The following is a 14,099-nucleotide window of genomic DNA, read 5'->3' on the forward strand; positions in this document are numbered from 1 at the left end:
AAGGAGGTCTCCATGCTCTCACTCTGTCCTTTCTCTCTTCCTCCCCTCTTCATGTCTTCCTGCTATGATGTTCATGCTAGCTATCTCTTTCACCCTAACCAAAGCTCCATAACAAGCACTCACAAAGCAAAGACAAATCTGCCCAAACCAGCTGGAACCAGTATGGATGTTAGAGACAATTGATAACTACTCTTTGCTCCACACCATCAGCTTCCACAATTGTGGGTTTCCACCATCATGGATCGGATGCCATGGCACATGTGAAAACCACACAAAGGAACAAAAAGGGAATAAGCTCTATTCTGGGATCCCCTCCCACTCAGATTCTCTGCTTTTCTCCCACCTTATCTTATGAGTAATCCTCCCTGTGTTAACATGCTCATAAAACTAGCTCTCCAAGACCCCAGTGATGTAGATCACTCGAGAAGCCCACATGTACCCTTGAAAGTCAGTACGTAATAGGCTGGTTTTCAGTTTGTAAGAGCTTACTGACATGAATAAAGAAACAAGCAATCTATTTCTGGGGTAGATCGTTAGGAGTTAGATTATAAATCATCTTTAAGAACAAATAAGATGCAGCTCAGGTTTGAAAACACCCACAGAAGATGGCACAGTCAATTATGAAGCATCACTAGAAACTGACGTCAAAAAGATACTCAAAAGTCTGTACCTTCTTTCTCTCAAAGCCAAACCTTTTTTAATCAAGTATTTAGAAACATCAACACGTTCTCCTTTTTCATCTCGGCAGAAAATTTTCACAGGTAATGGCCATGTTGTGCTGTTTTCCTGAAGAGATTTATCAGACAAAAAGTGAAATCTCGCAAGCAGTATTTTTCAAAAGAATTTCTTCTACATTTTCTATGCAAGAAACAATCTCAGCTAACTTTATTTTGACATCTAAATATGTAAGGGAAACAGCATGGAAGGGAGTCAATACTGACAGAAAAGCATTTTAATTTTTTATATTGTATCTCTTTTCAGGTATGTGTTTTGGGAATGAATTAGAAAGACCTCATTACCAAGGTAAAATATACCAAGAACAAAAATAAAAAAAACTGTTGCCACCAAAAACCCCAATCAAGTGAACTGGAACAAAGTTCCCCCTCCCTAACTGAGGTGAGAGGAGTATCACCAGTTAGCATGCTTCTCTATTCCCTTCTGCTGTGGGATGTTCTGTATGTTAAATGTGTTGCTCTGATTGGTTAATAAATAAAACACTGACTGACCAGTAGCCAGGCAGGAAGTACAGGCGGGACAAGGAGAGAGAAGAATTCTGGGAAGTGGAAGGCTGAGGCAGGGAGACGCTGCCGGTCGCCATGACAAGCGAGATGTAAGGTACCAGTAAGCCATGAGCCACGTGGCAAAGTATAGACTAACAGAAATGGGTTGATTTAAGATATAAGAACAGTTAGCAAGAAGCCTGCCACGGCCATACAGTTTGTAAATAATATAAGTCTCTGTGTGTTTACTTGGTTGGTTTTGAGCAGCTGCAGGACTGGCGGGTGTGAGAGATTTGTCCTGACCCTGGGCCAGGCAGGACCAGAAAAACTCTAGCTACACCCTTCAACTCTGAAAAATTTCCAATGTGTGCTTTACTTTCCTACAAAACACAAAAGAAGTTACTACAACACATGTTCTCCTTCACAGGAAAAGGTATAAAAGAAAGCATATGTAAAAAAGGTGATATGGAAAATGAGTTACATGAGAAAATTCAATAAGGCAGAACAGAAACAGAGGAAACTACAACACTTTCTTATGAAGACACGCTTCTCAAATCCACTCACAATCATGCACATTATATCAGTTCTTCTTTACTTAGGAGCTTAATTTTCTTTTTCTTTCTCTTTTTAAAAATACATTTATTTACTGACAGCTGGGGAACCTGCATGGGACCGAACCAGGCTCTGTGAATGTGGGTGACAGTTTTGAGGCTTGATCTGTTTATGGGGTCCCTGGCAGTGGGACCAGGACTTATACCAGGTACATGAACTGGCCTTTTGGAGCCCATTCCCTATGGAGGGATACCTTGCTCAGTCTTGATGCAGGGGGAGGGGCTTGGTCCTGCCTCAACTTGGTATGCCAGACTTCACCCTCTGAGGAGTGGATGGGGAATAGGATAGGAGTGAGGTGTGGGGGAAGGGAGAAGAGGAAGGAAGGGGAATTGGGGATGGTCTGTAAAATTGAAAAAATTTTAAAAATACATTTATTTAATTTTATTTCATGTGCATTGGTGTTTTGTCTGTGAGGGTGGATCCCCTGGAACTGTAGTTACAGACAATTGTGAGCTGCCATATGGGTGCTGGGAATTGAACCCAGGTCCTCTGGAAGAGCAGCCAGTGCTCTTAACCATTGAGCCATCTCTCCAGCCTGAGCTTAATTTTCTAAAGACTTTAAAAGATAGTTTAGTTTATATGTTTTCTTCTAACATTCAAAATTTCAACTCAAGCACATGATTTTAGAAATACTTTGATTCAGCCACATGAACACTTGTGGGAGATCTATTTAACTCATTTACTTATTTTAGCTTTTTTAGGTGGGCAAGCTAGCTGAGCAGGTAAAGCTGCTTACTGCCAAGCCTGATGACCTGAGTTCAAATACCCAGGATCCACAAGGTAGAAGGAGAACCAAGAACAATAAGTTGTACTCTGACCTCTACATATGAGCCATGGCTTGTGCTTCCACATGTATGTATTTTAATAAGTACACACACACATATATGTATATATGCATCTATATCATTTATTTATTTATTTATTTATTTATTTATTTATTTATCTATCTATCTATCTATCTATTTATTTATTTATTTATTTATTTCTAAGATAGAGTCTTACTATGTAGCCCTGGCTGGCCTAGAGAATTTGCTGTGTAGACCAGGCTGTCCTCCAGCTCACAGAGATTTTTCTACCTCTTGAGTTCTGGGATTAAAGTAGTGTACCAACACGCCCTGCTAGGCCTTTAACCCTTGATCCTCCTCCTACCTCCTGAGTTCTTGGATTATTACTGTATGTCACCATGCCACAGAGTTATTATGTACAGATATAATACCTTAACACAAGATCAACATAGTTTAGAAATATATTCCAAACATTTTGCTGTTATCTTAACAAGAAAATAAACTTAGACTAGATGACAACTTCAGTGAAATAATAAATATGTATCTGTTATAACTGTTTACCTTGTGTCTAAGTTAGGGTTACTGCTGGGATGAAACACCATAACCAAAGCAACTTGGGGGTGCGGGGAGTGGGGGGGAAGATTTGGCTTACATTTCCACATCACTGTTCATCACTGAAGGAAGTCAAGACAAGAACTCAAACTAGGCAGGAACCTGGTGACAGGACCTGATGCAGAGGCCATGAAGGAGTGCTGCTGACTGGCTTGCTCCTCATAGCTTGCTTGGCTTGCTTTCTTATAGAGTCCAGATTACCAGCCCAGGAGAGGCACCACCCACAGTGGGCTAACCCACCCTCCATCAATAATTAATGAAGAAAATGCCCCTTTCTCAATTGAGGCTCCCTCCTTTCAGAAGACTCTATATTGTGTCAAGCTGACATAAACCAGACAGGACATCTACCTACCTGTAAGATTATGGTTGCTATAGCTCCAGTGAGGTACAGTGACAGACAGTCACAAGCTGTTGCTGTCCACTTGTCACTTCCACCAGTCGGTCTGAAGCAAAAGTAATGACTATTTGTATTACAACGAGTATCACAGAGTACTGAAATAGTTAGAAATCATACAAACACACACACAGTCTGGACCCTCACACATAGTAAGAAACCAATGTGAACATGGACTTAAGCTATTTTCTTAATTTTCTTTCTTTCCCATTTTCATAGCCTTTATAACCTTTCTACATGAGCTCATATAAATGTAAATTTATCTCTATACTATAAATAATATATATCGTGTGTGTGTGTGTGTGTGTGTGTGTGTATGTGTGTGTGTGTATCTGTTCTACAGCTACACTGAAGTTTGGCTGGATATAAAACCTATAGCTCCCCTCTTAAGTATTTAATTATGTCACTTAATTATTTTTTATTATAAAGCACTAGTGATGACGTCAGGCTTTTCTTTCTTTTGTAAACCAACTTTACTAAATTATCTCTGAGAGTTGACTATTCTGAGTTGATTTTCTTGGATAAGCCATGTACATTCTTGATACATAGTTCTAAACAGTCTTTCATGAATTACAGTTTTTTTTCTTGTACTGTTATCAACTTTTTCCTTTGAGATATCTAAGCTTATGCTGACTCTTAGAGATCTTTTTTCTTTTGGATTCTTGGATTTTTTTTCAAAATTAGAATTATCCTTAGTTCTCTTTTAAAAATTATACTCTGTATATGTGTGTGTCCATCCAAAAATGCCATACTACAAGTGTGGAGGTCAGAGGACAACTTGGGGAGTCGTTCTCGCCCCAGCCAGTGGGTCCTGGAGACTGGACTCAGCAGGGTTAGTGGCCAAGAGCCTCCACCCACTGAGCTGTCTCCACAGTCAGATGTGCTTCTGTACTTACTTCTCCTAGCTTAGCCCACATTTCTGATATTTACTTCTAATTCTTGGGTTGCAAATTGACATCTTTTCAAACTCTGCTTTTTTTTTTTTTTATTATTCTGAACTAACTCTGCCTTCTCTCTTCCTTTTTTGGATGCAGGTCTCACTATGTAGTTCGTTTTTAAACTTATGATCCTCTTGCCTCAGTCTCCTGAATGCTAGAATAACAGGTATGGACATCACACTCGGTTGATTTTTCAGTTTTCTGATTCTATTTTCTGTTGGTCTTTCATACCATCTACTCCTATTACCAATTTACACCTTTATCTTCCTGTATAACTGGAAACTTATGAAACATATTTTATTTCCATCTGCTTTTATTTTTCCTCAAAGCTGTTTATTCTCAAAAGTTTGAATTCTATTTAGCCTCCCTCTATTTCTTTAATGCTATTAAATTTATAGGCTCAAACATTTATTATTCCCTCTTCTTAAAACCCTTAATGAATCCAGGTGCGGTGGCACACATATTTAATTCCAGAACTCAGGAGGCAGAGGCAGGTGGATCTCTGTGAGTTTGAGGCCAGCCTGGTCTACAGAGCGAGATCCAGTACTACATAGAACATGGTTCTCAACCTTCCTAAAGCTGCGACCACTTAATACAGTTAGTTCCTTCTGTTGTGGTGACCCCCAACCATAGAATTATTTCATTGCTACTTCATACCTGTAATTTTGCTACTGTTATGAATTGTAATGTAAATATCTGATATGCAGGACATCTGATATGTGACCCCTGTTCACAACCCACAGGTTGAGAACCACTGACACAGAAGGATCTCTCAAACCCCCTCTCAAAAAACCCTTAATGAGATTGTATGAAAGCTTCAGAATGCATTAATTAAAACTGACAAGAAACCATGCTAAAATATTTAAAATGATAATATACAATAATGAGAAAATTACTTAGCTAAAAACTACCTTATATCAACAAGTGAACATTCCAAAGATAATCTTCCCATTGTCTTTAGATTTTCTTGAAGTTCTCTTAAAGAGTGAATATTCACTACTAGTTCAACACCCACATCATACAGCAAGACCTATGAGAACAGTAAACTTAAATTTAGGGAAAGGCAACATTTCAAGAATTTTTTTTTCAAATTGCAAAGCATAATAAAAGCTGAAATAAGTAATCACAGAACAAATTAAAATGTACTTTCATGATTATGTTTAACTCTGCATTTACCTCCACCAATGTGTCTGTAACCACTCTGATAATCTGGCCTCTTCTCCACTGACTTTTAGATGGGACCTTAACAGCACAGTGCATATCACGTTCCCACCTAACAGGTCTCCATTCAGAGTCCTCATAGGCAGCTGTCATCTTCTCTTCCAAACTGTAGGGATACAAAATGTTTTAATTTCAGATAATTTCTTATCTAATTCTCTGACAAGATATTTTCTACCAAAACCCTTTGGTCACTGCACTCTGGCCAATCCGGATGCAAGGTTCTTTGATGGTATAAAACATGTCCACTTTTGAACTATTTCTTCGCTCTGCTTGAGATAAAGGTTCATCAGACACAAGCCTGGGCTGATGCTCTCCTGCCTCCTTCCGGACACATTGATAACAGTTTAGGATGGGAGCTTCCCCACAGGTATACACCATTTTGTACAGCTCAAAGTTTTAATTTTTATTTGTTTGAGACAGGGTCTCGCTATGTAGCTATGGTTGACTTGGAACTCGCTGTGCTTTCCAGGCTGACCTTGAACTCACAGAGATCTGACTGGCTCTGCCTCCTGTGTCCAGCTTAAGACACATTTGAAAAGCCACTGTGCCTGTGAGGTCTTCCTCAAACATCTTAAAACCATTCTCCTTCTCAAATGCTTTATTATTCTCTTATCATCCCCCACACTAAGTTTTATTTGTTCATCATCTCTCTTTACTATAATTTAAGCCCTATGTCAACAAAGAATTGCCCATGTGGTTGCTGCAATCCTCAACAATAAATACAGGCTGTCATAAAGTAAGGTGCTTAGTAAGGACTTATGGCATAAATTCTAGTATGATAACAGCCCAAAAAGAGATGTTATGCTTTTTAAAAGAGTTTAGAGACAATTTAGTTGAAATAATCTCATGACTTTCAAAAATTAAAGACTATGGCATCTAGATATTTGAAGCAAAGTATAAGAAGACTAGAACTACAGGCAATGCTTTCATTATATATTATACCTATTAAGTAAATTTTCTGTTAATAACCACTGAACGTAAATCTTCTCAGGAGATATTACATTACATATGTTCACAGGCAACTCCTTGTTATACAATGACTGGAAATTCTCATTAGGTAGAGATTTCACAGATAGAAGACTTAAGCTGTTTATTTCACTTGAAATGATTTCTTCAGGAGAAGGATCCCATACTTCAAGATGCTTTTTAGAATTATCTTTGAGGGTATATCTGAAAAATATCATTAGATGGCAAAAAGAATAGTAAGATATTAATATTTGCTTATTTTTAGAGATAAATACCTTTCATCTATGATTTTCTGCTTCCAAACTTTGATAGCAATAGCAATTACTACAGTTGATTGTTCTTTAAAAAGAGTACTTAGCCAACACCAAAGCAAGCACACACAAAAATCAAGATAAACTCCAAGTTTCTACTTTAAAAACCTTATTCATAACTTCAATTCTTCCCATGAATATCCTGTACTCACAAAGAAAACAACTCTGAGTTTAACAACCTTTGGCTGGAGAGTATCAATCAGTAAAAAGTAACAGTTTGTCAACAGGAATGTAATTCCTGTTAGAATGCATTAAGCAAAACAACTTTGACACTTAACAGATTATATTTTAAGCACAGACAACTAGATGGAAAAAAAAAAACTTCTTTCACAATAAGCTGAGATCTAGTTCAAAGATCACCAACAGGTGTTTTGTGGTTGCTGTGTTGTTTTGGTTTGGTTTTTGCTAAATCTAATGGATAGCAGTCAGTTCCCACCCAAACTTAATGCAGCTACTCTTTCTTTTTCAATATCATCTGCTTAAATTTATTTATTAATTATAATAGTTTATAGACCTTTTAAATGTTTTTTTACATGTAAGATCAAGTTACCTACGAACAATAACAATTTTAAATATTTCTTGTCCAAGTTGGATGCTTTTCTTTTTCATGTGTAAGTGCTCTGCTATGACTCCAGTACTCTGCTGAACAGAGAGGCTGAAATTGCCTTAGTTTTTATTCCTGATTAGAAGAAAGGGTTTTTTGTCACAGTATAATTCCCTTTTACACCTAGACTTTTTTTATCTTTAGTCACTATAGATACTGGCTTGTAATTATGTTTTACATTTGTGTGTGTGTGTGTGCGTGGTATATGTGTATAGGCATGCACATGCCATAGTACACATGTGGAGGGCAGAGCACAACTCGATGGATAGATGACTATCCGTTAAAATTTACTTAACTGTCTGTGCATCTTAAAGTAATCCTGGCTTTGGGGCTGAAGAGACAGCTTAGTTGGTAGAGTGTTTGTCATACAAGCATGAGGACCTCAGTTTGACTCCCAGAACCTACATTAAAAGGACAGGCATGGTAGCATACGCTTGCAATCCCAGTACTGTGGAAACAGAGACAAGAGGATCTGAGTCTCACTGGCCAGCCAGCCTACCATAATATGTGAACCCCATGTAGCACTCAAAGATAATGTCCCATAGAAAATTTACATGGCTCCAGAGAAACAACACCTGTGTTTTATCTCTGGCTTCCATGTGTAGTATCTCTGGCTTCCATGGACCCCCCAAAAGGACCTAGTACTTAAAAGAAAAATTTCAATATAGTTTTAAGTGTTTACTTTCATTTCTTTCCATTCCACATGTGAGACTTAACAGTGAAAGAGGGAACATGATCATAGACCATTACTGTTAGTAAGAGTCACGGCAGGCCTTGGCTGGAGGTTATTGTCTCTCTGGCTTATGCTAATAGGTGTTCAAATGGTGGATTTCTTGAAGGCTACATACAGGAAGTTATGTAAAAGACCCTGGAGGACTATTCTCTTTGCATGTCTCCATTGTGGAAGAACTCTGTCAGTTGACCTTTAAGTCACCCACCCACCATCAACACCACTCTACCCTTCTGCTCCTGAGATCACTTCAGCCACTGGCTGCTCCTTGCTTTGGACAATAATGCTTAGGTCTAGCTAATAGAACCCTTCAAACTCAGGAAAATAAAAATTTCTTAAATTGGGAATGCAACCACTATCCTTAGGTGCTGTTTCTCATCCTGATTTTCTTACCTAAAAAGACCCAAGATGCTGCTTGAGCAGATTCCACCTGGAAATAAGATGTTAGCCTCTTTGTCTTACAAGCAATCTTGATCTCAAGAAGCCCTTCTCTTGGTTTTTCCCTCCAAGTAGGAGTGAAAAGAAGGCTGCTTTACTCCTCATTAAACTAATGACTCCAACTATCCCCCTTACCATCTTTTCTGATGCAGGAACAGGGAAATTCCTTTCTCTTCTTGTGATTAAAGCATTATATATAAACTAAAGTGATGCTGTACTAACTACTTACCCTGCTTCATAAGATGCTAGGCCTTCTTTGACGAGCTGGTCATTAATACTAACAGCAGTTGCTCCAGGAGCCCGAGAATCAAAAAGCTCAACCAAGAGCACATTATTTTTCAGAATCTCTATAAAACCATTAAAATTAGTTTGGGAAAAGAAAGGCATGTGCTACAAAGCGCACTAAATTAGTAAATTTGTCTTTTAAAAATTGGAAGCAATTTCTGCCTTTTGCATACATGAGATTTCTGGCTGAATAACATTACAGTTTTCCTAGGAATTAGAGCAGTATCTTGAAGCCACAGGGATTGTCAATAAATACCCAGGTATACAGCATATAGAGAGTACTATAAATTTTGTTTTAGCTTATCATGTGCTACTTGTTCTATAAGGAGCCAAAACCAGTTCAAATTAATAAAATAAAAATCATAAAATAATCATGAAATAAAAATCGATATATTTTCAAAGAAATTATATTTTCATATTGTTCTATGGAATACAAAAAGGCAGAAGTGAATAAAATTAACTTATTAACTTAGGCCAGTGACTATTTCTAAGGTTAATAAAAAGTTGAAAACAAAAATCTAGAACTCTCAAATAACTAGTATTTTTTTCTGTTACTTTTATTTATTTAGGATAAATTATCTAACTTTTCTTTGAGAAAATTGCTTTTGTTTTGTATCTACTTCTTACAGCAAACAGAGTTAATTAAGGGTAAAAATTAATTATCTTCTTAATAGTAGTATATAGCAAAGAATGTGTTTAATAAGTATCTGAATAAATACCAAAAAATTTCTTTAGGAAACACCACCTCAAATATATACTGAATCAGTACATGACTACGCCTTTTGCAAAATTAACAGCAGTTGGTAGCTGCTAATCAGAATAATTCTAAATAAAAAGGTAACCAGTTGCCAGCAGTAACACATTATATAGTTTAAGAGTTCATATTAGAAAATTTTTTTCAACAGATGAAAAACATTTCTGTTAGTGTATCATGTAAATTGTCTAGGAACAGATGGCTAAGCAGTGGTGAGCCTTGATAATCTGACCCTCCTACTTCCCATAGTTCTAGACTTCTTACAAGTTCTTTAAATTCAGCAGGGCTAATGTTTCAGTTGTTCTTTATTGCCATCCCTGATTTCTTCCTATTAAACTTCTTCCTGCGTCATGAGCTAGGAATCTACAGTAATGGGAAGCTGCCATTCTCATCAGTACTCACCCTAAGTCCCAATTCTATCAGTTCACAAGTAAATGGGGTGGGGTGGGGTGGCAGGGGTAGTAGTTGGGGTTGTGCAGGACCCTTTGGCATTCCTTAAATCAGATTATCCTAGTTAACAACTATGGTATAATTAGTGTCGGCTGTCACTGGTATAACAAATGATTAACTGAGAAAGAGTAATCAAAGAAATTCAAGGGCTGGCACGATCGTTGAGGGGGTACAGGTGACTTCTGCCACTGGGGACTCATGGTGGAAGGAGAGAACTGACTCTTGTAAGCTGTCCTCTGACCCTCCCACATGTGCCTCACCCCCTGAATACATGTAATAAAAATAAAGAAATGACTTGCAATTTCCATGGAGTAATACTAAAGAAAGTTACTAAAACCCAAAGGTTTTATATTCAAATGTTGAGCAGCAGCTATCCAGGTTAAAGTTGTTTGAAGCTCAGAGGAATTTGCTCAAAGACCAGGAGGACTTTCTGTTCATCTCAGAGAAGCCAGATGTAAAAATTCTATAGACCAAGGACACAATTTCTATAATTATATTACTCTTCAACTGAATCATTTCTTCTAAATAACTTCTTGTATCAACAAAGTTATCATGGACACTACATCATTTTTAAGCTATCCAACCTTCCGCAGTTCATTTCAGCTTCTCTTTCTTTACTACTAACAGGAAAATCCTCTTATGATAGTTGGGTTCACTTAATGACAGTGTGACAGAATTGAAAAGTGACTATAAATCTCTAAATAAACACAGCCTGTGTATTTTGTATACTAGGGATCATTGAACCCAACACAGCTAGATTTTGTTATTTGGAAAAGATAAAAATTGCATACAAACATACGTGTGTGTGTGTGTGTGTGTGTGTGTGTGTGTGTGTGTGTGTATTTCTATCTAAGATTCCCATCTCCTTATTGACAATCTTTAGGGCCAGATGTGTTTGGAGATTCAGAATTCTTCAAGCTGAAGAATGCACACACACTGTATACAATGAATACCCATAATTGAGTGTGGGGCAAGCAGATCACACACATTACTTGAAGTAGAATGTATGTTTACTGTAAAGGAGATAAAGGCCCTCTAATCCAGATAAAAGCACTCACATCAAGCAATTCAAATCAGACTCAGTCATTCAACTTTTGACTTTCAGAACTTATACTAGAAAACTGTGGACTAGTGGTCATCTAGAGTTATATACCTGATCACTTGTAAAACTGGAGTAACTTTTTTTAAAATATGGAGAGAGTCTACAACTGAATTCACATGGGACAAATCAAAGGAAGAAAAACAAGCAATCAAGTAAGCAAACAAAAGCTATTTACCAACCATGTTCCTCTCCCTTCACTTACTTAAGATTAAACCATAGACTCAGTAAATGCAGATAAATAAGCTAATTTCTGGCTTTAGGTTTGCAAAGGGCCACAGTGAAGATGATTTGTTTTAAATAGGACCTGGCCATGTTGCTGAGACTGGCCTAAAGTTCCTGGCCCCAGTGATTCTCGACCTCCCAAGTAGTAGAGACTAGAGGTGCAAACCACTGTATCTACCATAAGAATGACTTGAGTCTTCATGGTAGGTTTTTTTTTTTTTTTTTTTTTTTTTTTTTTTTTTGCCTGATGTGCTTTGACTGTAAGGCTTACAGGAGATAAAAATTCCCTAATCCTAATTCTCAATGAATCTTATTTCTCATTATTACTACTCAAGGCACACTAAATTTATTCTCAGATATGACCATTGTTATATAACATTAATCTTATTTAAATAATAATAGTAATAATAATAATATACAAAGATAGAAATAGCTTACTAATAATAGAACATGTCACAAATTTGTTTTGAGTCTTTTCTTCAAATTTTTCTTTAGCTTTTTTGGACCACTGTGTTCCTTTATTTGGTTCAATATATGCCAGCTTACATTTAATTGCCTGTATCAAACAAAATTCCACTATTAAGAATATAAACTTAATTTCTAGTTATTCCAAAGTTTTATGTAAGCATAGAAAGCTAATGTTTACACAGCTTGGTTGGTACAACATTGGAAAAGCATGCTTGAGGTCCTGGATTCTAACTCCAGAGCTCCAAACACATAAATACATAAATAAAGACCTAAACCAAATCAAGTAAAACCCTTAAAATAAATAAAAAAACCCTCTCTAATTTAAACTATTTAGAAATCATGAAAAATGTGAAGTATCTATAAAATAACTTCATAAATTAAAGTAATTGGAATGAACTATTTGGTTGAATGAAATTATTACAACAATTCATATACAAGAATGATAAACATTCATTTAAAAAAATAAGACATTTATAGTATGTTGTAAGGAGAAGTGCAGACATACAGGACAATTTATATTCATTCTGGAACTGTTAAAACTGTGAAAGATGGCTGGGCATGGTAGCTCATGTCTTTAATCCCAGAACCTGGGAGGCAGAGGCAGGCAAATCTCTTGTGAGTTTGAGGCCATCTTGGTCTACATGGCAAGTTCCAGGCCAGCCAGAGAGACACAGTTAGGACAGTAAAAGTCTGTCTCAAAACAAAAATGAAACATTGTGAAAGATATATCCTACAAAAACATATATTAAAAACACAATATTTTTGTTTTTTTTTTTTTGAGATAGGGTCCTACCATGTAACTCTGGCTGATACAGAATTTGGTATGTAGACCAGGCTGGTCTTGAACTCACAGAGATCTATCTTCTTCTTCTTGGATGCTGAGATTAAAGATATGTGCCACCACACCTAGCTAGAAAGTTGAATATACTGTAAAATATTTATTTATTTATGCAGTGCATTGTATTCCTGCATGTTTGTGCATCACATGCATTCCTGCATTCCTGGTGCCAGAGAGACCACAGAAGTCCTGGAACTAGAGTTACAGATAGCTGTGAGCTGCCATGTGGGTGCTAGGAATCAAAACATGGTTCTTGGAAGAGCAGCCAGTGCTCTTAACTACTGAGCCATCTCTCTAGACCCATTGAATATTCTTGAGTGATTCTCCTCTTTTTGCTCATCTGCATTTTTTAGTTTCTTTTTATGATACTTCCCATTAAAAAAAAAAAAAAAAAAAAAAAAAAAAAGGACAGACTGTGTTGGTGAGATGGCTCCACAGTTAATGTTATTGCTCCCAAGTCAGAAAACCTGAGTCCTGTCCCTGGAGCCCACATCATGGAAGGAGAGAATCAATTTCCACAAGTTGTATTTCTAACTACATGAGTGCTGTGACATATCTGTTTATGTGCATATACATGCAAAAGAAAAATAAAGATATAATACATTTTTAAAGTGAATAAAGTGACATATCTTTTTAAAAAGACATCTTAGCAAAAATTTCCATAACAAGAAATAGAAATTAGAAGCAAGCCTCCTTCTCCTACTCTGCAGAGATCATCACGGTTAAGTACTGTATCTATTCTCCCACATTTCTCCAATGTACACTTTCCAATGTAGACTTTGACTACTTACACACAAATTCAACAACAGTAAAAGTCCTTCTAAGATGAGCTTTATCACTCAATGTGCCATGAAACAAACTCTTAGCACATGACATAACTCATAATGATGAATGAAAAGTTCCACACCAGTAGGTTCTTATGACTGAAACATACATATATTAAATGTTTATATTTATTTGGCAACATATTGCAGAGCTTGGGACTGAACCCAGGGCCTTGTACATGCTAAGCAAGTGCTCTGTTTCACACAGTGTTTTTTTTTTTTTTTCTCCTCTCTCCTCTCCTCTCCTCCCCTCCCCTCCCCTCCCCTCCCCTCCCCTCCCCTCCCCTCCCCTCCCCTCCCCTCTTCTTCTTCTTCTTCTTCTTCT

At 37.1% G+C, this 14,099-nt stretch overlaps 1 protein-coding gene across 1 annotated transcript in view; it reads right to left on the minus strand.

Annotated features, from left to right (window-relative positions):
* Positions 1 to 14,099, minus strand: part of Rnf17 (ring finger protein 17) — a 119,892-nt gene that overhangs the window by 32,378 nt on the left and 73,415 nt on the right. The window contains exons 19-25 of the mRNA XM_059273571.1: positions 12,083 to 12,200; positions 9,061 to 9,178; positions 6,725 to 6,952; positions 5,738 to 5,888; positions 5,473 to 5,591; positions 3,582 to 3,672; positions 671 to 786 (exon numbers count right to left, since the gene is read on the minus strand). Of these exons, the coding sequence (XP_059129554.1) occupies positions 671 to 786; positions 3,582 to 3,672; positions 5,473 to 5,591; positions 5,738 to 5,888; positions 6,725 to 6,952; positions 9,061 to 9,178; positions 12,083 to 12,200 (941 nt within the window). The remainder of the gene's footprint in view (positions 1 to 670; positions 787 to 3,581; positions 3,673 to 5,472; positions 5,592 to 5,737; positions 5,889 to 6,724; positions 6,953 to 9,060; positions 9,179 to 12,082; positions 12,201 to 14,099) is intronic.

This window comes from Peromyscus eremicus, chromosome 9, assembly GCF_949786415.1.
Source record: "Peromyscus eremicus chromosome 9, PerEre_H2_v1, whole genome shotgun sequence".
Classification (NCBI taxonomy): domain Eukaryota; kingdom Metazoa; phylum Chordata; class Mammalia; order Rodentia; family Cricetidae; genus Peromyscus; species Peromyscus eremicus.